Genomic DNA, 25,547 nt, shown 5'->3' on the forward strand with positions numbered 1-25,547 from the left:
ATATGAGTAAATATATATAAAGTGCTTAGGAGTCTGGCGCAAAACAAATAATAATAAATATCAGCTTTAAAAATATAAATTATCATTACCTATTATGTAACATAGCAACACTTCTTTGGATTAAGCCTCTTGGAGCTGCAAAGTTTTCTGTAGTCTTACTAAACGCAATCACTAATCCTGACTATTTCTCCTGCCTCCCCACCTCTTGCCAAGTAAAAAGGTAGGTGAAAAAACTAGTTGATTAACAGCTGCTCTAAAGAAGTGATTTACCAACTTTTAAACATTGCAATCCCTATGAAAAAATATAATTTACATTGTAGGCCAGGACACTGTAACCTATTCAACCACACTTAACACTGTACAAATGTGTCATGAAACAATACTTATCCTCAAGTTGTGCTGTGAACTCTGATGTTTTTTGTTCTATTCTATTTCAGTGAATCAACAACAAAATGTTGGTTGTGACCCACTATTGTTAATTTCATTACCTACTGAAGGGTTCTAAGTTACATATTATGGTCATTGGATATTCAACACACTTTCAGTCCAGAAATTGTTTCAAGTGTGGTGCTATAAGAATATAGCATATGTCATTTTCATACAGGCCAATTTGGTTATGGAGCAAAAAACTTTTTTCACAAATATGGCCTGACCTCCCTAATCAAGAGGCTTCTAAATTCTTTCAGTGGGACCTGAGGAACTAGGGGAGGCATGGTGACAGTACATGTTGTATTTTGGTATCATAAGAAACAAAGTGCCTTGTTCGTTTGGAGCTAGATGGACTAGGCTGGAATTCCAACTTCACAACTTACTACCTTATATGTTTGAACAAGTGATTTAAACTCAACTTTGGAGTCTTGGTTTTTTGATTTGTTAAAGCAAAATACAGATCATATTGACTTCGGTTGAGTTGTGAGCATTAAATGAGAATACATTCCCAAAGGCCCATCAAGGTCCAAGCAAAATAAGGCTCTCAGAATGCATTTATTGCTTCCTCCTCCTACCATGGAACACAAACTTCCAAATTCATAGCTATTACTTAAGTTCTGTGTTTTATATTTTTGCAGGAAAGTTAAGACTTGGTAGAAGACTAACTATGGTTAGACCCTATTATTTCTTTAATGCAATTTAATTTCTACAACCATGTATTGTTCCGACATTCTACCTAATAATAGTTAATGATGAGAGTTATAGTTATTAATTATTCTGGAATATGTATCGGAATTATGAAACTATTTTGTGTTCTCAAGTTTTGGATAGTGGGACTTGGATTGACTTCTCAATTAACAGCACAATCGTGGGAAAAGGTGTGTACAGGAGAAAAACATTTCTAACTGTCGGGTTCCTAAATAAATGAAACAAAAGTGAGGTGCAAAATACAAGCACTACCTTTCTCCTTGGGGCAGACATTTGGGGTTACCAACGTTCTAGCGCTCCGACAGGTAGTATTTTCACCGTAGGTTAGTTAGCTTTTAAGGAGTCAAAAGGAACTCGCCTACGACCTTACGTTGAACTGACCGTCTCGTATACCCTAGCTGGTGGACTTCTGGAATGGGACTGATTACTTTAAAATTTCTTCCTTTAAGGTGGGGATTATGGAAGTGTGGGTCAAGGCGCCGTGTGGTAGAAATCGACGATACCTATCTGCCCTCTTCTGGGGTGCGGCCGGCCGCCGCCCCTGCGGCTCCCACGTGGCAGGTCCCGAAAGCGCAGCGCAGGCGGGGGGCGGGGCCGCAGGGCCCTCCCTCTCAGCTCTACGGCCCCTCCCTCCGGCCTGCGGGGCGACCGTTAGGTCCTCCACCGCCAGAGGGCGGGCGCGGCTTCCCGGCGGCGGGGCCCATTGGTCGCGGCGGGGAAGTGAGGGAGGCGGCCCAGCGGCTAGCTGGCTTCCTCTTGGCCACTCGCGGGGGTGAGGGGAAGCCGTAGGAACCCGGGAGGAAGCGGAGGAGCGAGCGGGAGGCAGCGGTGGCTCCTGTCGACCTTCGGCAAGACTGACCGCAGGGAGGCCGAAAAGCGGGCACGCGCGGCGGAGAGGCGGGCGGAAGGCCGGTGAGACGCACGGGGAGGCGGACGGAGCCGCGGCCGAGGGCGGGGAGGATGGAGGGAGGCTGGGGGCAGCCGGGCACCCACCTTCACCTTTATCCTCTGCTCACCCCGCGACCGCCGGCCCGGGGTGTGCCCGGGCGTACTCAGGTCGTCGTGGCGCGTCCCGCCGAGGGCAGGGCGCGGCAGGACCAGGGCACCAGAGCGTGGTTGGCCGGGGGTCCGGGCCGCCGCCCCCGCGCGGGCATCCCCAGTACGGCGGCCAGTCCGCGGAGGGCGGGGCGGCCACTGCACCTGGCGCTCCGGCCTGTGACTGGCACCTGGGGCGCGCGTCCGGCTCTGGGGCTCCCGCTCGTGTTGGAAATGGGGGCCGAGTGCTCTAAAGAGGCGGGGATGAAGTTGTAGGTTGCATTTGAACTCTGAGGAGGGCGGTCTTGGCTCACTTGTAAAGTTTTAGTGTCTTCTAAGTTGGAAGTACTTTTTATTTTTAAAACCTATGTCGGCCCATTGGCATTCGGTGTCATTGATGGATGTGCTGTTCGTTCCTTTTTTTTTCTTTTTCTTGTTTTTTCCCCATTTGTTTGCCGCTGTCCTCACAGTTTCTACCATATGTTACGATTTGTGACCCTAGATCTGAATAATGAGTGTTGGACTGACGTTGAGATTAAGATCTCCAACTGTAATTTTTTGTTTTCATCATCCTCTACCTTTTGCTTTTTAAAATTTCGTGTCATACAAAACTATTTAATTGACAGAACCTTTTCTTTGTTTCTTTTTATTTGGCTTAAAAGAATATGAATACAATGATCCTAGATACTAGATTGCTTACTAGGCACTGTGTCAAGTGCTTTCATATGCACATTTATTTCTTACAACCCATAGAGTAGGTCCGTTTGTGTATCTTTCCCAATTTTACTGAGAAATTATGAACTCCCATAGAGGTTGAGGTTGATGCTGACAGTAGATCCCAGACCCCTTGAACTCTTAACAACCTTTCAGGACTAATGGTATGCTGTCACATTTTACAATTTTACGTGAAGGGAAACCTTAATGTTATTCATACAGTGCATCATTGAGTACAAAGGGATCTCCATTTAATTTAGAACATACAAGTTACTAACTCATGCCATTCAGCAAGAGATTGGCAGAATCAGCATCCGGGTTGGTCATATCATTAACTATCTCTTTTTAAAAGCTGCCAGTCTCTTGAGTTCTCTGTCAGTTTACTAATTAAATCACAGGTTTGTTTTTTTTTTTTCCCAGTGTATACAGGTGTGAGAAGCTTTGTTTCACAGATTCTGTGTAATGTTTTCTCAGCTCTTTTAAAGACTAGCATTTCTTGATAGTAAGAAATAAAACGAGTTTCATGCAGTGATTCTCAACCTGGGGATCTCTCAGAATCACCCATAAATGAGGGTTTTTAAAAAGGATGAAGTCAGCCCCCCCTGCCCCCCACCCCGCCCCCAAATCCCCAATGGAGGGGGCTTCTGTTTAAAAGGGAGTCAAAATAAGACTGAGCACCACTGGGTTAAAGTGACTTTTTAAATAAACTTAATATATGTTACAATTAAAACAGAATTACTAACTAATCTTTTCATAATTAAAGAAGATACATTAAAAAGGGAAAAGTCACTGGCAAGAGGGTCAAAGGACAAAGAGATTGTTGAATGGTGAAAAGTAGTCCCTGTGGGGAATCATAAGAATGTTATTTTTTTTTTTACCACATATTTTAGGTCTTAAATGGGCAGTCTCAGTATTCAACAATTTTTACATTCATTTAGACATATGAGAGTGCCTATATGTGCCAGTAATTATAGGTAAGGTGGATACTGTGAATAAGGGCCCTCACAAAGCTAGTGGGTTGGCCAAAATGTTCATTCGGGTTTTTCCATAACATCTTATGGAACTTTAAAAGGTTTTGTGAATTCTATTCTGCTCCTAAAATAGAGCCAGCTGATGTTCTCTCAGAGGAGGAAATTGTATTCCACTGCCTCTAAATTTCCACAGTTTACCCCATCAGTATTCTTTCATTGTCTCCTTCATCGGCCTGTTTGTTTGATTCAAGCTATTTTATTACTTACATCTGCCTTATCTATAATCTAATTAATTTTCATCTGTTCATTATTTTTCTAGTCTCTGGTGAGTTTTTAAATTTCCTTTAAAAACTAAATTTATTCCACATAACATAAAATTTACCATTTTAAGTGTACAATTCAGTGACATTTAGTGCATTCATAGTATTGGGCAGTCACCACTTCTGTTTAGTTCTACAACATTTTCATCACCCTAAAAGGGAACCTCATGTTCGTTAAGCAGTTACTCACCATTCCCCAACCTTTGGCAACCACTAGTCTGCTTTCTCTGTCTACAGATTTATCTATTCTGAATATTCCATGTAAATGGAGTCAAAATAGGTGATCTTTTGTGTCTAGCTTCTTTTACTTAGCATTATGTTTTAGAGGTTCATTCATGTTGTAGCCTGTATCAGTACTTCGTTCCTTTTTATGGCTGAATAATATTCCATGTATAGACACATATTACATTTTGTTTAGTCATTCATCCATTGATGGACCCTGGTGGGTTTTTGTGTGCTAGTGAGAAAAAGTTATGTGGACGTCTGTAGCTATGAGTCTGCGTTAATTTTCATCCTAAGTTCTGCATGGCTTGTTTAGATAGTATCATGGTTAGCAGGTGTACTACTTGACTCTCCATACCGTTCAGCCTCTGCAGTTAGTTGATCATTAAATGTGTATTGAGGGACCTGTGCTTGTATCGAAGGACCAAAAAATGAATTTTTTAATTGGTTCAGAAAGTTTTACACTAGAATCTTCTTACTACCAGTTCTCTGCAAATGGCTGCTAACTTGCATCTCCAGGGCCCTTGGGCAGATGGAGCCACTCTGCTCCTCCGTTTCTTCACATGAAAAGTTTGACTGACAGAATTATGTCTGCCCTGGTGCAGTGAAATTCTGCAGACTACTTAAAGACCATATAAATGAAGTGAATATATGGGGGAATTCTAAAACATTCAGGATAGGAACCTGTAACATCCCATCTAATATAATGTAAAATATTATAGTTACATGAGGAGATGAAGATAGTTTACTAGTTATACTCCTGTAAATTTGTGCCTTTCGTCTCATTTTATAGCGATTTGTGAACTAGACACTTCTTTATCCTGCTTATGTTCAACTTCTTATAGTTAACATGTAGTTTTATTTTTGCTGTTGTACTCAATAATGTCTGTTTCTCCCTCCCTTTCTTTCTTTCCATCTACCCATTCATCCATCTTTCTTTCTCCTCTTGGATGGTATAGTGTAGCATTAAAGTAGGTTACATTACAGCTGTTTAATCGACAGTTGTGGAGCTCTGAAGGAGCAGACGGAACAAAATGTCATTTTGTCTTGTTTTCTGTTTTGGGTATGTTTGTACTGTCAGTTACAGAAATCTGATCCCCATTTCATTTCTTCAACTGGATTATGACTTTTTAAGCAAAATTCTGCTTTGGTAGAGAGGAAACTGCAAGAAAATACTGGGACAGTTTTAATTCTGCACTCTGTTGTTACCATCGCAAACAGGAGTTCGCTTTGCTTTGTTCCTCAGCACATTATTGCCAGATTTATTCACTGCCCACCTCTCCCTCCTCACCCCCAGGAGACCTGGCCCAGAGTCAGGTTGATTTCCATTCATTGTTAAGGAAAGAATGAAGATTCTTGTCCTGTGAATTTTTTTTTTTTTTTGCGGTACGCGGGCCTCTCACTGCTGTGGCCTCTCCCGTTGCGGAGCACAGGCTCCGGACGCGCAGGCTCAGCGGCCATGGCTCACGGGCCCAGCCGCTCCGCGGCACGTGGGATCTTCCCGGACAGGGGCACGAACCCGTGTCCCCTGCATCGGCAGGCGGACTCCCAACCACTGCGCCACCAGGGAAGCCCTTGTCCTGTGAATTTTACCTTTGGGCTTTTTTGGCCTAGATCTGACTTACTCCCCACCACTACCCCAAACTTCTCTGTGTGTTTGGATTGGTGTACTATTGGGCTGAAGTTCTCACATCTAAGTGGAATGAGGATCGCCTGGGGAGTTTCGTAACCATGCAGGAGTTTTAATCCTCACTCCACGGGATTCTGGGCTCAGGAGTTTGCCTCGTAAAAAGCCCACTAGTAATTGTGGTGCCCATGGTGTGTGTTATTTTATAGTTAGGGATTCAAAGAACCAGATGTGATGTTTCATTGAATCTAAGATCTTTGTAAGGTACACCATTATTTTATTACTTTTAACCACAAAAATGTGGTTGTGAGCCTCATCCTGATTTAAAACTTGTTAAAATAAGGGAAGTAGTATGTACCTTGGAATCAAAATACAGAGTGTTAGGTACCTGAGAAACCACAAGTTCCTCTTGTTATGGTAAAGGGTTATTACGAAGCTATGGGATAAAAGAATTATAATGTAACAATTCTTTAGACCTTTTACTTTGTAAAATTTGTTTATAATAGAGTTTAATATGTGATGCCTGTACTTGACATAAGTTTGTAACGAAGATTATACTGATGACTTTGTTTTAAAATGCAAGGTAGCTGGATCATAGGGTGTAATGCACTCCAATTTGGCCCCATATTATTTTCATCCTACCCATTTCCAGTCTTTCACATGTTGGTGTTTCAGATCAGGTAAGAAGTCTTATTTTTAAGCTTCTGTGTACTTTAGCGATTTCCATTTTGTAATCACAGTCCATTAAAATATTTACTTAATGTCACGTTGACATTATTGTGGCTTGATCATTTGATTTCTTTTTTATCACTTTTTTTCTGTTAGAGAGTTCATAGCCCTCATTAATGCCAGCTAGCTGGTTATATGCATATACACCAGCGACCTACTGTCCTATAATGAGTAGTTTTAGGATGTTGTGGTGGTAATTGGCATCAGCACCAAGTCTGGGTCAGAGTAAACCTGAACTTTGCTTGCCAACTTAAATAGAAACACCATGGTGGTACATTGGGTCCTGAATGAGGGAATATCTGTAGATTAGGACAAATCTTTGCTCATCAATGAGAATTCATTGAAGAGCAACCCCTCCTGCTGTGGTGTTTCCTTAGTGACATCATTTTGGCAAACGAAATATTTTTGTCAGGAGAAACCTGCTTAACTATGTTAGATTTGGGATGGGGAAAGCTGAGTACGTGTCCATTTAGTTTCTAATTACTTCAGGTATTGATATTTACAGAAAACATGGTTAAATGCCTGTTGATCAAGTGAAATATTTCAGAAATCTAATACCAAATTTCTGAAGAGGAAAGACTGTAGGTCTCTAGCAAATTCACATCACAGTGGTGGAAGGAGTTGTCCTCTGGAACTCTCAGTGTAGGGTGAACACTGTCGCAATAGTTCTGCTTTTAGAGGGTAGTGTGCATGTGGTCTGGCAGGCTTGATTACTTCTCCCTGCACTAGTCACTGGGGCCAAGTCAGGACAGGCAGGGCACTTGCATGATTAGCAGGGCTCTTTGCTAACTGGTTTTTAACTCGAGGGACAGGTTGGGATGACAGTTATAGTTTGTCGTGTCTCATTCTTAAGAGAATGAAGTTTTATCCAGCTGCTGCAGAACAGATGGAAGTTTTCTGAAGTGTTACTCTCTCCAGGCACTGCCAGGAGAAGCAGATAAAAACAAAGGATAGCAGATTATGCTGGGTAGACAGACTGTGGAGGAAAGCTAAGTGCACCCAGCACGTTTTGCGGGGAAGGGTGGGGTGCCTTCTGGTTCATTTGTGCTTTTCCACAGTATGCTTTTAATCCTGTTTCTGAGGCCCAGTTAGATATTAATCCTCTTTTTAATGTAATTTCAATGTGTAATTTCAATGTGATGCTATTGCATTAAGAAAATAAGTAATGGTATTAGTTCAGAAAACTTATAAACCCAGGGTTAGATCATTCGTATCCCTCTCTTCTTAAGGTTTTCAATAGAACATTAACGTTTTCTTCTAAAAGATTTATTTATTGGTTCTATAGAGCCATTGTTTAGAAGTTTTTGGTCTGTTGCTCTGCAGTCTCACCTTTTTGAAGGCCATTTTGCAGGAGATTGGATACATTTACCTTTTCCTCAGTGATCTTTGGAAAAAGTGAATATATTCTTGGCATTATAGAATTATACAGATCTTCTCCTTTCTTTACCAAATACTTTGTTTTTAGCTCCTTTGCTTTTTTTTTTATTTTCTTCTAGTCAAAATGTAAGATTAGTTTAAAAACCTGGGATACTTTTCTAGTTGTTATGTAGACGTCGAAAAATTTCCCTTTCACCATATAGGGTCATACTTACACTTTTAAGTGTCTGACACATGTGTGTTAAAATGGTAGATTTTTAAAACATCCATTCTCTAGGATTCTATATCAGAGTCTCCTACTAGAACTAAAATACTGTTAAGGTAGTAATTGGATTTTTTTTCTGTTGCTTAACAGAAAACACCAAATTCTATTAAATTCACAATATTTATAACACGGTGATAGCAGCTCACATATCATACTGAGTGTTTGAATGTTAAGATTCTTTCAAATGAATGCAGTCTTCTCACCCTCTTCATTTCGTTATTTCAGAAATGTATCCCTCCTGGTGAAGATGTGTGCATAGTGGCATCTGGGGGAGATGGGTACTTGATAGCAGTCTGCACCTACCATAGTGACAGCTTTCTATTAAAGCAAAGATTTCTTAAAACTAAATATTTGGAATTTTAAAAATTGATCAAACATCAGGTGCACAGTTACCCGTCCCCCCTTCTCCCTTTTTAAGCCCATCACAAAAATAATCACTTTTAAAGACTTTAGAAAACAGTTAAGATCTCGTCACCATCATTTTACAGTTAATGAAATGGAATATAATAAGATTAATTTTCCCTGTTTTTTTTAATGTCTCCTGGGATCGTTTGGAAAACATTCCTAGATTTATTCCCATCTTTGCTGTAGGTGGACAGCTTCATCTGTAGGAAGGGAAGGACTTCTTTTCTCTTGAAGAGGATCCATTATATTGCTTCTCACGGAGTATATGCTTCTTCCATGAAGAGCAGTTGATTATGAAAATGTATGGTGAACACGTATAGAACACAGAATTCAGCATTGTCTGATTTGTCCTACTTCTGTACTAGTACTTCTAAGAGGACCCATAGAAGCCTTATGGGAATTGTATAGCCCACAAGTAGCCCAGCAAGAAATGTTGGAATATTAGAGCATGGTCAGGAAAGTTTTTTATTCCTCTATTTATAAAGTTTTTAAAATTTAAGTTCATTTTTTATTCCTTTACCTCAGGTTGGCAAATTGTGACCTATGGGTCCACATGGGTCATGAACCAAGACTGGCTTTTATATTTTTAGGTGGTTGGAAAGAAAAAATCAAAAGAAGAAGAATATTTTGTAATGTGGAAATTTTATGAAATTCAAATTTCAGTGTGCATAAGTGAAGTTTTATTATAACACAACTGAGCCCATTTGTTTCCATATTGTGTATGGCTGCTTTTCAGTTACGACTGCAGAGCAGAGTAGTTTGAATAGACACTATATGGTCTACAAAGCTAAAGCATTTACCGTCTGGCCCTTTTACAGAAAATTGCCAACACTTGCTCTATTTTATTTACATAAATGCAGGTATTTTTTGCAAATAGTTTTCTTTAAATACCATACTTTTGTTTGTAAGCATAACATTAGAAGAACTTACCCTTGTGACTTTTAGCTGCAGTATTCTTTTGATTTCAGTATTATATCATTTTCCTCTTTAACTGATCTGGGACTGAAAATTTAGTCGCTTACATTTTGATCTTGAGAGGTGGTCTGGGTTCTCCAGAGAAAGAGAACCAATAGGAGACCGTCTGTCTGTCTATCTATCTGAGATAGATAACTATCAGAAGGAATCAGCTCATGCAGTTGTGGAGGCTGAGAAGTCCCAGGGTCTGCAGTTGGCAGGCGGGCGTCCACAGGCCTGAGAGCTGGGAGAAGTCAGTGATATAAGTTTCAGTCCAAGTCGGAAGGCAGGTGAAGACCAATGGACCAGCTTGAAGACAGTAGGCAGAAAGCGCAAATGCTGCCCTACTCAGCCTTTTTTGTTCTAGTCAGGTCGCCCAATGGATTGGGCAATGCTCACTCACTTGGGGAAGGCAAATTGCTTTACTCAGATGTTAATCTCATCCAATAAGACCCTCACAGACACACCCAGAATGTTTAACGAAGTACGGTATCTGGGCGCCCAGTGGCCCAGTGGAGTTGACACACATAAATTAGCCATCACAGGGCCTAAATGTACTTTGAATCTATTTGCTTGTACTTTTACCTTTTTTTTCCCCCCTTAGTCCTCTTGAAAAGCCCCAGTTCATATGAATATTAGAATCGTCTGTTGATTGTCAGTTGATTCATTTAAAATTGCTGTCCAGGAGGAAAAATTTTCTTCTACCCTTCTAGGTTCCTCTGCCTGGTCTAAAAATTAAATTAACATGAAACGGATTAGCAGAAAATCAATAGTTCAATAACATGTATACATGGGGGAGACCCAGGAAAACTGAGTCCTTAAATACTATCTTCCGCTAAAGACTAAAGAGGAGGGATGTAGGGGGTAGTGGTTTGGGACTTCAAAGGGGAGGAAGGCAATTCACGTGGAGATGGAAAAGCAGATGTTTGGTAAATGTTTGCTGGGTCTTGCAGTGGCAATGGGACACCTAGAGGAATTCTAACAAACAGATTTTGCTAGGTTCCTCCCTATCTACACATGTAGTTCATACTACAGTTATCTGTGGTGATAGTTCCCTTCCTGTTACAGACCCTCTATAAATTCTTTAGGCAGCTAAGGGGGAAGGTCAAAGAGTCTTTTGGGCCTTGACTGTTTCCAGCTCAAAATAATTAACACACAAAAGAGACATTTGGGGTTGCAAATTTTGTTTCCTTACATTGCTGTTCGGCCAGCACTGAGTTAAAAGTGGATTGAATGGAGTGTATTTTTGGAGTATAATTGGTAGTATTTTCTTCTGGCTTAATTAAGTAGTCGTTTGTTAATATTAAATGTATCAGTGAGTGTGTCTGTATACTTCATTTTCCTTTGTCCTTTCTGTCTTGGACGAGTGTTCTTTTTTTTCTTTTTAAATAACTGCATCCTTTAAAGGCAGTAATACAGTTATTGGATTAAGAGACCACAGGAGGCAAGGCAGGTGACGTTTCTGGAAGACAGATATGGAGTACAAAAGGGGGGCGGAGTAGAGTCATGCGACGATCATTGTAAAAATACAGTACATTATATACATATTTGCACCATCAGCTTTCAACTCTGAAATAGTATTTACACTATTGTTACAATCCTGGTTAGAGAACAGTTTTTCTTTCAAAGCTCGGCCTGATGGCAAATGAAAATTTTGGGTGAATTCATAGTCCCATGAGGTTCTTAGGCTGCATAGTCCAAGAGGAGGGTTCCAGCTTCTATTTCATCCATTTTAATTTCATTTTAATTTCAGTATTAAAAAAGTATTTAAATTTGGTTTTACAAAAGAAAATTCTCAAAGGAGGGGAAAAAAAAAACCCAACCACGGCCACGCTGTGTATTCTTTCTTATTTTACAAACACTAAGGGCTGCAGCCCTCTGCTTCCAGGCCAACACTGGTGGCTGAAGAAAAATCTCGCTGATGATGGTTTAAAACAAAACAAAACAAAGCAAAAAGACACAAAGACAAACCGAACCGACCTGATCGTGGCACACCGACCCTGTGGGGCTGCCTCTCCCGCCCTTGCTTCTGACCCCAAACTCAACAGGACTATTTTTCTCCTGGGGCAGGGCGTTTGGTATTGAACCCTCTTTAACCTCCTACCCCGAGGAGGTGGGAGGGGGAACCCTTTGCCTGGGACACCATGTTTCCTCATTATTTGCAGGAAAGAGTCAGGGCCCTTAAGCCAGGTGTCTGAGGAGGTGGGATGAGGAAAAAGGCGGAGTACCGACACACAGGCGGGAGGGAGCCCGGCTGCACAGGCCTCGCCCAGTTCCCCTCAGGCCGCGTCCACGGGGTGGGCCTCCTCTGGGGCTCTGCGGACAGGATGGGGCCTCAGCCAGGGCCCCAGGGGAGGTGGGGGTGCCCGGGCAGGCATCTCTGCTCCCTTCCCGGCTCAGCGGGATGAGAGCAGGACACAGGCTTTGGGCTCCACGCCCCCTACCCACAGTGGGGACTGACGAGTGTTCTAACACACATGCTTAGTCATTTTGACAACCCATCAGAGCCCTAGAGTGGCTAGTTGGCAGCAGGGATTAGCAATTCCCAGAGCAATTTGCAAAAGCCAAATTGATTGACATGGAATTTTGTCAGGAAGCTTCTCAGAGCATGGCAGGGAGCTGCTAGGAAGTGGAAGGGAAGTGGAATTGTTTATAGTATCAGCTTCTTACTTTCCCTTCACGTGACCTTGGACAAATCCCGTGACCTCATCTATAATGCCATAGGGCTGATGGGAAGATTACATAAAATAAGAATGTGTGTGACTTACTCTGCTGTTTGCATTATTTCCTAGTTTTTGTTAAATGGCAAGACTTTCCCGTCCTGGTGAATAATTGTTTTTATGGCTTATTTTGTTGATAGAGAATGGGCCCTTCAAATTTACCTGATGTAGCTCGAGTCCACTTCTCAAGGAAGGAATGAAAGTGTCACTTGACCTGTGTTTTTATCTATTGTCCTGAAGTTGATTGATTCTAGGACAATGCCTGTTTATTCAGGCCTGAATTTAACAAAACTTCATGAATCAGACCAACGTAGACAGCTGGGCTAAAGGAAATGTTTAAATTATAAGAAATTCGAAGAAATCTGGTATGTTGATCCGAGACCCTAATTCAGGTTCTCTCTTTCAATCCAGGTTACTTACTAAATTAGCGTTTACCCAGAACGGTGCTTCCTTGCTCCGGACAGCATGATGGCCCTGCTCGCAGTGGGCTCTGATGATTGTGCACTTTACATGTTACAACCTGATCTGGCTCAGTCATTGATCTATAAAACACTGAAACTTATTGTCTTGACCTAGACTACACTTTTGGGGGGCAAAATGTATTTTACAAATGTATTTCACAACTGTGCTATTAGGGTTTTTGTTTGTTTGTTTTTAATCTGTCTTAAAAACACTCTCCTCCTACCACCCATATTCTTATTTTGGAAATGGCTCTAATTTCTATATCTCTGCTTTTTAATTAATATATAAGAACAGTTATAAAATTTTCACCTGTTGCCTCTGAATTAAAGGGCTCTGAATTTTTAGCAGAGACCTTTTTCCTCCTTTTATTGCTGTGTTCATTTTCTCTGGACCTTTTCTACCTCCCCTTGGTTGTTGGAGGTTCAGTTTGAGGTATATACCAGACTCCATTAAGGTGGTTTACTTCCCCCCCCCCCCCCCCCCCCAAGATGATTCTATGTAAAGATTTTCTTTGTTTTTAATGTCCTCCTAAGAAGACAAGTTAGGAGTGATTTGGAATTAGCATATTGTAAACAGATACTCCTTGGTTTGCTCTCAAATATATTCAATACTCTTTCCTTATGCCGATTTACACTCTTGAATCATTAATTTGCTTCTTAAGCAAACTAATTAAAAACGTGTCGTGGCTGAGATTTGATGAGATTTTAATTTAGAGATTTTATTAAATGTTATTCTCTGAGAAATTTAATGGAAAACATGAATTTGGCTAGACCATTGTAGTTGCTTATATTGTGGTCTTACTAGTGTTAAGTTTAGAAGCAGGCTGGTTAGGCAGTCCAAACAAGGGGTAGGTACACGAGGCAGTGATTGTAATTGTACAGGTGTGACCTCCTCGGCAGGTAATGGAAACAGTGAAATAGAACATCAGGTGTCTGCTCAACTGCTTATCACTCTCCCCCGAAAAATTATCACAGGCCATGTTCACATAAGAGTGATGTTATTTTGGAGCGTTAGCTGGGAGGAAAGGCATATATGTGTGTTTTGAACATTATATTCAATCTTGCTGGAAGTCAAAAGAGGATTTCTAGCTCGTTAGGGTTTTCATTTGAGAAGCCAAGATTTTTTTTTTTTCTGCTTTTATGTGGTAACTTGTGGATACTTCAGTGTCTCTTGTTTCCTGGATACTTCAGTATCTCTTGTTTCCTTGTAGCGTTTTCCTGGCCTGTGGCTAAGTAACAGTGTCTTTTCCTATTATGTGGAAGGTGTTCAGATAACTAACAAAGGAAATCAATAATGCTCAGTTCAGTACTGGTATAAATATAAATGTTGATATTTTCTTCAGGGTAGATTGAGCAGAAGGAAAGGGAGTTCCCGTAAGAACATTGGTCCTTTTAGATGCTCACCACCTCCACCCCCGATAAATCCTTACTGGTGAATAAGAAAACTGGATGTCTCACTCCCTTTCAGTGTCCTTCAGGAGTCTGCCATTGTTTTTATTTCAATCATTCTGTGCATTACTAGATCAGACATCAACATTGAAACACCAGTACTAAAATACAGTCTAAAATAAAGAAATATATGTTCTTGATTGATGCAATTCATTAATCGAAATTTTCTTTTGACTACCTTTCCTGTACAATAGATTGAGTAGACTGTGGAAGCTGTCTAGCTGAACTCGAGCATGAATTTCCTATCAAACTCGTATACTTGCTTTCCCATTTTCTTTTTAAAATTTCACCTATCTTGAGTTATTTCTTAGGGGGGAGCACACAAACATATACGCAGATTTTTTTTTTCCAGTATCTATTTCTTGTTATTATTAGAATAATATCAGATTACAGTTTCTTCATTTGATGTATAACATACACTGTCAATAATGATGATTGCTGGAATATTTAAAATTGCAGTTCTATAGGTCTGAATATGTTCTTTCACAAACTTAAACTGAAAACATGAAGAGGAAGAGGACCCCTGGTATTAAGATAAGGTGCCTTTCCTATAAGTGCTTATCATAGTGACACCTGAATTGTGTCATAGGAGTGAGCCCTAGAGCAGGAGCCAGCAGACCTAAATCCTCACCCCATTGCTGCAGGTAATTTGTTCCCTCACTAGATAAGCAGCTTAACCTCTTTGGACCTCAGCTGAAAACTGGTGGTTTGGAACTAAATATCAAAAGTTTGTTACAGATGCATAATCACTGAGAACAGTAAGGCATCATTCTGTCCATGCTTGATGACAAGTTTTCCCTCCGTCCTTCAGTTAGGGAGCGGGAGATAGAGCAGTTTTAGACACACCCTCCTCTCCGGAGCTTTTATGGCCCAGTGGAAGGAGACAGGCCCAGTGCTAAGAGCTTTTTCATTAAATGTTAATATTGGTAGAATACTTAGAAATGTCATGACATTTACTTAATTAGTTTAATATATACACTCCAAATCAAACTCAATCTAGGGAGAAATGCTCATTCTAGACCTAATGCTGTTTGCCTTTTCTTTTGATTCTAGGAGCTTATTTAATGAAAAGTGCCATAGACTGAAAAACCAAACATGAGGGTAGCAGGTAAGATACTTACTTCAGTAGAAATAATTTTGCTTCTTGTATAACCTGTTTGTTTAGTAATGACTGAATGAGAGGGTAAATAATCATTTTCTATGTTGAGTGTGACTGAATATAACAAACTAAATCATTATTTAGCCTTTTTACTTTTTTAGGTAGTTGGCAAATCATAAATTGGATGTTTAGTGGGTTCTACATAAGTTTTTTGGGGACACTTCTGTTGAAATTATTTATGCTAAATATTTTAAGTTATGGTTTTTAATGTTTACGTCCTTATACATTAAGCTTGTTTGCCTAATAATATAAAAATATAAATATATATATGTATAATGTTCATATAAAGAACGATTTTGACAACTTAGGGAGGCTGATTTTTATTTTTGCTAAGTTGTAGCTTGTTGAGAAAAATGAATTGTGAACTTTAAAAGCTTAAGTCTTTCCTATGTGTGTACATAAATTGAAACTAGTGTACGTGAAGAATTCAGTAAAATGTGTTTTGCGTAAATGACTGTTGTATTTGCTAGGTCAGGTTTAGCCTGCATAAGTGAGGTTATGTGTAAGGACATCTGTTCCTTAGGCAGCATACTGAGGAAATTTAAAAATACCATTTGGTGTTCATAGTATTAAGGTAGTTACCTTTATCAAAAGACAGATCCATAAATAACAGGAGAGGCTGAGACCTCTTCCTAACTATAGTGAAAACAAGTGTGATCCCTCCACCCTGCCCCTCTAGCACAGCCACTGTGTAGAAGATGCACACTTTACATAGAAATTTCTACTAAGTAGTGTGTGTCCATCATAGGAGACAGCTTGTCATTTCTCAAAATCAAGATAGTCATTCTTTTAATTATCATCTCACCAGTAAAAAAAATATTCTTATGGGGGCGTCTCTAAAGGTATGGTTCTAAAAGTACGTTACTTATTTAAGCATGGTGATTTGAAATAAAGCAAGTTTCTCTTTCTCATGTAATTCTACATTCATTCTAGTTGAAGTTAACTTTGTCATCTAATCCATTTCTCTGATTAATTAATACCAAGATTAATTGATGAGTAATTATTCACTGAGTGCTGATGTTATATTTGACACTGTTCTTAGTATAGGTCTCAAGGGAACTGCCTTTAATGAAGGAATAAGGAAGATTAGCTATTAGTTTATTGATTGTAGACTAATTAATCTCTCCTAATTAAAAAAAAAATCCTGGTTGCTTTGAAATATCCTTATAGCCATTATTCTTACGGTGAGGCATTAATATCTCAAGTTTATGCTTTTTGGTTTGTGAAAAATAGGGACACACTCAGATTAGTACAGTCCATGGCTGGAAGTAGGGGGGAATCTCATGGGTGGAATGGGAACTGTGGTGTGCTGTGGGTAAGCCCCTCCCAGTCCAGAAGTGGATGGTGACAGCTCTGGGGGAGCCCCTCTGCAACAGGAGGTCCAGAACCCTACCGTTATGGAGGCTCTGCTGGTCTTCACCCACCTGCCCCTCTCACGGACCTTCTGCTTGTTCTATCACCAGTTAGTTTCTCCGCCTCTAAATTCTTTGTCTCTTAGAGCTTTTGTTTCCTCCTACTTCCTTTGATGGTTTCTTATACTTCAGTAGGTCTTGGTTTAAAACTAAATTCTGCCGCTGACTAGTTATGTGACCTTAGGCAAGTGATCTAAATTTTTGACCTTGTTTTCCTTATTTGTAAAATGAAAAGAGTGTCTTGAAAGGCTGTGCAAATGAAGTTGTGCTAATAAGGCACTTAGATCTGTAGTAGGCACTCACTAAATGGTGTGTGTATATTTTATATACATGTATGTATATGTAAATATGATGTATATTGTTTAGTGTAGGCTTAGGTTTAGCTTGGTATTGAATTTAGTCCAGAACTTTTGTGTATTATAAACTTGGTATCTTAATCACTGTAATATTTCAGTCTTGAACAACGAAGGTTTGGTACATCTGCTTTAAGGGACAGGGAAAGATTATTTGCACACGCCCATGATTACTAGAAAATGAGATGTTAAGACTGTCATGTGACGTATAATCTTCCAGCCCTTGGTCTTAAATGATCCAGGAGGAATATGCCACCTGTTAACCTTTGGCAAACACTTGTTTAGAGTGTTACTGTGTATCAATACAAGGCACTCTACTAGATCCTGTGGGGGAAGAGTTCAAAGCCTAATGGAATTTTACTCGCTTCTGTGCTGAAAATGTAGATGACTTGTAGTCACTCTTTTTTTTTCTTTTTATTCAAACAGAAAGTCACAAAAATTATAATCATCCTCATCAGTTCACTCAGTCCCATGTAATTAATATTTTTTTATCTTGATCTTTTGTTAGCACTTTTATGAATTCATCAGTTTTCCATTAGAGTTCTGAAAATGCTTATTCATTCAGTTCAGCAGTATAGTCAGTTACCAGAAACCCGTACTTGTCAGAGTCTTTTTCATGAAAACAGGAAGCAGTTTTGGAAGGGGGAGAAGGAACAAAACAGGAGGCGGGGTGGGAATTGATTGGTTTAGTAGTTAGGCTTCCTCCTTGCCATCTCATTTCTATATTTATAGAGCGTTTCTAAATAAAAGTGAGTAGCTCTGAGAATCTCCTGCTTCTCAGCATCGTCAGCCCTTCTGAGCATCATCAGTTCGTTCATTTCCCATCCCCGTAAGGATACAGTCCCAGTCTCTACGTTTATGAAGTTAGGATGAACACAGTTCTTTTTTACTCTTCCTTATCTGGTAAGTTGAGTTTTGGTAGTTTCCCTGAAGAATGTGGTCATTTGATGGTAGTGGAGAACCTTACAAAGCACTGGGCTCTGTCAGGATCCCTGGATTCCTGTCCTTGTGCTGCCGCTAAGATATCTGTAATCTTGGGCAGTTGCCTCACTTGTGGGCTTTTGTTTCCTTAAGTAAGGACAGTGAAATGACTGCTGATCTTTTAGATCAATTTAAATTAAACTTTTGGTAAGAGAGGGGAATGGAGATTATATAGGCAAATATTAATATTGTTTCTGAATAGCCTAATGAGATGGCTCTGAAATTCTAAGAGTAAGAAGATGATGTTTCTTCCTGTCATTTTTCATGTCCTTTCGTATCTTGTACTTTTTCTTTCCTAGATTTGCTTAGCTGTGGAGAAGAAAGACAAGTGATGATTCACATTAAGCAGTTAATTAATTAGTAGCAGTGCTAATTATTTGTAAGGCACTCAGAAATAATTAAACATATAAAGGTACGGAAGACTAAGAGTCTGTTCACAGAGCTTACCATGTAACCGTGTTAAATGTGACAGGTGCCAAATTCAGTCCTCCAGGAGTGGGGAAGGCGTGGCTTAAACTTTGGTGTTAAGTATGAGGGGAGATATTTCGTTGTTCACCATACCAGGAGCACTTGTGTGCTTCAAGAGATGTGTGGGTTGGTGAGGACAGTAAGCCTGTTACATTTCACTTGAGAACTCATTGCCAAGTGGACATCCTGGTCTGTTGCCTTAGTATCTCTGGAAAGTTCAGCGTTTTTGTATCCTCTCTGTCTTGTATTGCCCTTTATCATTGAAAAGGATTGAGAATGTGTCCTCCCACATACTTGGTGGCGGTGTTCCATTGGCCTTGATACTTTTGTGTAGTCAGCCAGAAGTTGATAGCAGGTCATTTTTTTTCCATGAGAAAACTAAGCAGATGACTCAGGCAGTCCTGTGTCTAGGTTGCTAGACAATCTCATAATTGTTTGATCAGAAAAATCAATCAAAATGGATTGTTGGTACAGTTTTTGTTGTAACTCAAGTAAAATTAAGATCCAGTAGATAAGAAGTAGATATTTGTTAGTCTTAAGAGTTTTTTAAATACACTTACGTTTTTCATGGAAATGCATAACTAAAAATTCGGTGGGCTCATAAGCTCATGTTGAATTATTTCTGCCCTTTATCTAGGTGCTGCAAAGTTGGTGGTAGCTGTGGCAGTATTTTTACTGACATTCTATGTTATTTCTCAAGTATTTGAAATAAAAATGGATGCAAGTTTAGGAAATCTGTTTGGTAAGTTTTATTTCTTTTTCCCTTTCTTAAATTTTATTTGTGATGAGATTGTCTTTAAATTTTTACCAGTTATCAACATTGAGCTACTCTGCTGTTTAGGCTGTCTAGAAAAGAAAATGAAATTATATTGGTAAGTGTGATTCATTGGAATATTCTAAAATGTACAATAGAAAATCTTACAATTAATTCAATATAAAGCACGAATCTTCTATTCAACATTTTGAATATATTTAATGGGGCCTGTTTTATGTATGCCTACGGACATTATTCATAGCATTCTAAATGCACATGCTAGAAGATATCACACCCTATTTGAGTTGGCTGCTTAAAAACTTGGAACCAAATCTAACCCTCAGTTAGCAAGTGATTAGGAGTCATGATAATGCATTTTAAATACCAGCCATAGAAATCCATCTTGCTTTCCTACCCTTATTTTCCTTCTGCACCATTTTTCCTTTTAGCAATTTATTTGATGCTGTGTTGTAAATGTACCACTACGAGCTGCCTTAATTCAGTTTTAAACAAAATCTTTAAGTTGATAAAATAAGTTAACATTTGAAGTGTTTGAATAAGCTTTGGCTGAGCACTGTTTAAAGTATTAAAAAATAACTCATGAAAGCTCAGACTCTGAAACCTAGAAACAGTATTTTGACCTAGTAGGCAGAAGTCGAATGAAACAACCTTGAGATCTCTGGAATAGTTGGTGAGTTTTGCTTTCCGTAAATTAATGTAAGACCGAATACATTCCCTCTCACATCTAGTTTCAAGACTCCCTTAAACCAGTGTTTCTCAAACTTCGATGTCAAAGGAATCTCTAGGGAATCTTGATAAATGCAGATTCTGATTCAGTGTCTGGGATGGGGCCTGAGAGTCTGCATTTCTAACAAGATCCCAGGTGATGCTGATTTCCCATCCATGGACCATATACTAGGTATCAGGCTTTAGACAGTTCTGGCATGTAGTCCTCAAGTTTCTGTATATTTTCATTTCTGTACATTTTCAGGTGACTTTTCTTACAATGACTACTTAAAAGTACTTCCTTGTTTTGCACTGAATTCTGCCTTTTATTCTCCCAAGTATTTTCAATCCACTGATCTTGCTTCTACCTGCTGGAGCTCTCTTCCACATTAATGATCTGTTACATAGTTAAGTTGTGGTTATTCTCCTCCATGCCATCTTTTTATAAGTGTTCATCTTATCAAGTTATAAAATCCTCCCTTTGAACCATTCTTCTTAATGCACTGTTTATTTTCCTCCTGTCAGTTTTTTGGTACCCATCTTAAAATGAAGTATCCAGGATCGAGCGTAGAATAGTTGTTGCAAAGTGTAGTGAGAATTGTCTTGACTTCTCCTGGGCTATGTGCGTCCGTTACTGCAAAGGGCCAGCCTGGGGTCCTTTGAGAGCGCATCTGGTTTCGGTTGAAGGATGGGGCACAAAAACATGGAAGGCATTGAGGACTTGTTCAGTGTTGCTGTGGAAACAGTGTGCTGTAGCTAATTCTTCTAAGTAAGGTTGATGGTAAGGGAGACAACTGTGGGGATGGTAGCTTGAGGCAGAAGTAAGTTGAACATTTTTTTCTTTTTTGAAGTAATAGAGAGGTTTTCACTTCTCTATAGGCCGTGGGCAAAGAGTCAGTGAATTACAAATCAATGGGAAGAGATTAAACAGAGAGAAAAGGATGATCCTGGAGAGAAGGGGGCCATGGGACCATTGGTACAAATGAAAAATTACTTTGGGAAAAGGCCCACTGTTTTCAGAGAGAAGAGGCTGGGTGTGGCCACAGTGTTTCCCTGGTTTGGATCTTCATCTCTAGTCTGGATGGTTTATTTGGACATTGCAGGGATGTTCTTGGGTCTATTTCTTATCTTTGATATCTGCCTATGTCACCACTGCCAGAGCAATTCTCTTAAAACTCTTGAACCTTTAGTATTTCAGTGGAGAGTAAAATCTGAACTCCCTGCTAGGATGGCACTCAGTCCCCAGCCTGCCTCTGCCTTCCCCACCTGTACTCCCCCACCCTTCCTGCCCTCCCTCCCTCCCGCTGGCTGTGCCCACGTGCACGTGATCTACAGACACAAACCCTGTCCTGTCCTTTCCTACCTCAGCCTTCGTTCATGCTTCCTCACCCCGCGCATCTTTCTCATCTCCCCTTCATCTGTTAATCCTTCTCATTTTTCAAAACTGCATAAATGCCCCTTCTTGGGAGAAATTGTATTTTAGTCTCCCTCTTTTCCCTGTTAGAATGTTTCTCCTTTTTCTGAACTGTCCATTATGATGCATAGTACTTATATCTCAACTTGGCCTGATTTTATTCTGCCTTACGTTATAGAATTTCTTTTATTCTTTTTCATGTATTCGGCCTCCCTTACTGGAGAATGAATGTTGAGAGCAATAATATCTTAGTGACTCACCCAGCATCTAGCTCTGGGTCCTGTACATAATAAATGCTGATTGAATGGAAAATGGATATAGGTAATTGAGGATTAGGATTTTTACATGGGGAGGAGGAGTATTTTCAAAGTGGGATTCATTTAAAGCTGTATTAGTTGACAAGCCACTGGTCGTCAGCTATGAACAAACACTGAGCTACTTTAACTAGGATAGTCGTCTTTCTTAATTTTCATTTTGCTTTTTCCTAATGTTACGAACGTGCAAGTTTTTATTGTGTATGTTTTAGCTATTTAATTTAGGCATTCTTAGGGCAGATGGTTTATTTTGTTGTCATAACTGAAGTTAGGACAACTGAAGTTACGTTTTGTATCCACAAAACCTTATTGGATTCCAATCTATTGAATTGGTGAAAATTTAATTTGTGTGGTTATTTTTAATTCTTATTTCAGAATAATTCAGCAAAGATGGAGATAGGGTTGTGTTTGCCATTTGTTTAGCATCTAACAAGTTTAACTCAACATTAAGATTGTTTCTATAATCAGTATCTTAGAGGGACCCATGAGATTAACTATAGTTCATTTGGTGGTGAACTTTTCCCATTTTTCAACTTGTTGATATAATAACTTACTTGATAGTTTATGTAAATTTACATTCAAGTTGATTATATAGTACTGTTTTAGAAGAATACAACATTTCTAGAAAGGAAGAATGAAAAATTTTGCCTGCAATTAGTAGTTGAAATAACCAAAATAGATTCTGATTTTTTTAAACAATTTTTAACAAAACTTTTTATTTTAAGATAATTGTGGATTCACATGCATTTGTAAGAGATAATATGGAGAGATCCTACATACCCTTTACTCAGTTTCTCATTGGTAACGTCTTATAAAGCTACATACAGTGTAGTGTCACACTAGGACGTCAACATGGGTACAATCTACCAGTCTTAGTTATGATTGTAGTTTAACATAGTGTTAGTTTTCAATATGGATACTTAACAGCTAGTAAATGTACTGAAAACAGTCCAAAATATTTTTGCAGTAAGTACTTAATATTCTCTTTAGTCAATTTACTTTTACCTTTCAGATTTAAACCACTGAAATATTATATACATATAAATTATTTGAGACATTATTAAAAACTAAAGTACAAAGTAGTTCTATTGGATTTCTTTAGCCTGACTTGTTGAAAGACATTCACTGATAAAACCAAATGTTCATTATTGTTTCTTGAAGTGAAAAGCTGAATATATTGAAAGACATTAAGAATTAAAGCTATCAAGGTAGTTTGAGAAATGAAAGTTGCAGAAAAGGAGGGATTTTTGTGTTCGTGTGTTGTGCCCAAACTCTACATGTGGAAAACATCCCGTTTTATTTATGAAAATTTACCTTTTTGACCTCCAGGTGCTAAAATTCTCAGAACTTCAGGCCAGATAGAGGGCTTTTGCTTGTGATGCATATTGGATAAAATTTGTTTTAATCTGAAAAGTTTTTCACAAGAGGCTTTTTTTTTTCCTTTGAGCATCTTCTCCCCTTACTCTTACACAAATTAAATGGAGGTGATGTTATTTCTCAAAAGTCTGATGATTAAGAAACATTTACCCCAAATTTTATCCCAGTAAAGTTTTTTAAATTGAGTTGCATTGATTTATTATTTATTTATTAATACCTCTTTAAGTTTTCCAATCAAACCCATTTGACCATTTTAGAAGCTCATCCCTGGTTTTCCTTCTGTCTCCTTTTCCTCAGCCACACTCTTCCTCTGAGTGTTAGTTGATGATTAATGTCTCTAAGATTTCTCTCCTCAGCCCTCTCCTCATTTTAAATCCTCCCTTTGTGTGGCCTCATCATTTGCCAGTTTTCCAGTTTATATCTTCATCCCAGGTCTCATTTACAAGCTGGCCTCTAGACTTCTGCCTGGGTCTTCTCCAAGTGTCTTAAAATTAACAGGTCCACAGAGAGCTCAGCACCCATTACCACACCCCATCTCCTCACTAGACAACAAACATCTTGAGTGAGAGACAGTGTTTTTGTTCTTTGGCTCATGTAAATGGATAAATGAATGCTTCTAAAGGCAAATGTCTGAGCGGTAAACTTGATTCCTCCCTTTCCATCACCCCTCCATCTGGTCTGTTCCACAGCCTTAGTTGTTCTGAGCCTGTCTACTTCTTTCAAACCCACAGTCACTGCTTTTGTTCAGGTTGCTACCCTTTTTTACCTGGATTACCTTAGCAGCGTCCTTGTCCTTGTGGACTCCTTGTCTCGAGTCTTGAATCCTCTGCAGTCTGTGCTCCACCCTGCAGTCAGAAGGATGGTTCTGAAAGCTCCCTATCCTGCTTCCTGCTCCTGGCAGGACTAGTGGTTTTTATACCTGTGATCATTAGACCTCAGACAGTCCCATTTTGTTGGGGGGGGTGAATATAAGTCTGGGTGCTAGAATGAGATATGGCTTTGAAAACTGGCTCTGCCGATTACTAATTATGCATAGAACAAATCCAGTTGCTAAACCTATCTGTTCTCAGTTTCTTTCTCTTTAAAACAGAGGTGATGGGCAAATCAACAATACATGCAAAAGTACTTGATAGAGTGTCCCACATATGTGAATGAGCTGTTATATTACCCCTGTTTTGATCCCACTGTCTTCCCCATATCTGGCTATCATAAGTTGGGTATGCCAGCATTCCTGATTTGAACAATATTCCTCCGTAAGCATCTTAACATCTGAGCCTGATGATACATGTTTGTTCAGGTCTAAGTGAAATTGAGACTTTCTTTTTTTTTTTAAATTAATTAATTTATTCATTTATTTTTGGCTGCATTGGGTCTTCATTGCTGGCCGCACACGGGCTTTCTCTAGTTGTGGAGAGCAGGGGCTACTGTTCGTTGCGGTGCGCGGGCTTCTCATTGTGATGGCTTCTCTTGTTGCGGAGCACGGGCTCTAGACATGCAGGCTTCAGTAGTTGTGGCGCACGGGCTTAGTTGCTCACGTCATGTGGGATCTTCCCAGACCAGGGCTCGAACCCGTGTCCTCTGAATTGGCAGGCGGATTCTTAACCACTGCGCAACCAGGGAAGTCTCAAGACTTAATAGTCTGCATGCTGCTAATCACTGGTTGCTAGTCACTCTCTGACTTTCATTTTCTCATTTACAAAAGTGAGAGCATTGGACCGAATGGTCTCGAATTATTTTTCCCTTTTGTGACATAATGAAGGAAAAATGATATAATTAAGAAAATTGAAAGAATGAGCCCCAGCACCCTAATTTACTAATTGATCATTTTTTGTTTCCTTCAAGTCTTTGTCCTTATCCGTGAATATATTTAGTACTCACAGATAAAGTTTGTTTTTTGCTCTATTCCATGCATTAAACTTTTCCCATGTGACTGCATTGCATTTATGACTTCAACGGTGCATAATATTCTGAGTGTTCTGTAGAGTTAAGGACCTTCATTTACTTAGTCGTTTTCCTGTTTTTAAACATTTACATATTATTTTCAGCTTTAACATTCTGTTCTCCAGTTTCAGTACTGGTTTTACAGGAAATTCGCAGTTATCTAAAATAGTACAGAACTAAAAACTAGTGACTATTTATAGTCAAACAGCTGGCAAACATTTATGACACTGCATGCTTATTAGCTAAATCAGGAAATGGCTAG

At 39.4% G+C, this 25,547-nt stretch overlaps 1 protein-coding gene across 6 annotated transcripts in view; it reads left to right on the forward strand.

Moving 5' to 3' along the window:
* Nucleotides 1-1,844: 1,844 nt before the first annotated feature.
* FAM3C (FAM3 metabolism regulating signaling molecule C) overlaps nt 1,845-25,547 on the forward strand; it is a 58,038-nt gene continuing 34,335 nt past the window's right edge. For 5 of the 6 annotated variants that reach the window (XR_003431903.1, XR_003431902.1, XR_003431904.1 and 2 more), the window contains exons 1-3: nt 1,879-2,049; nt 15,440-15,494; nt 19,397-19,501. Coding sequence is in view for 1 of the 6 variants with exons in the window: in XM_027102087.1 (XP_026957888.1) it covers nt 15,482-15,494; nt 19,397-19,501 (118 nt within the window). In the remaining 5 variants the exon portion in view is untranslated. Of the gene's footprint in view, nt 2,050-15,439; nt 15,495-19,396; nt 19,502-25,547 lie in introns of all 6 variants that reach the window. The other variant, XM_027102087.1, reaches the window with a different exon arrangement.

Source organism: Aethalodelphis obliquidens, unplaced genomic scaffold, assembly GCF_003676395.1.
Source record: "Aethalodelphis obliquidens isolate GAN/ISIS:26980383/991018 unplaced genomic scaffold, ASM367639v1 scaffold5, whole genome shotgun sequence".
NCBI lineage: Eukaryota > Metazoa > Chordata > Mammalia > Artiodactyla > Delphinidae > Aethalodelphis > Aethalodelphis obliquidens.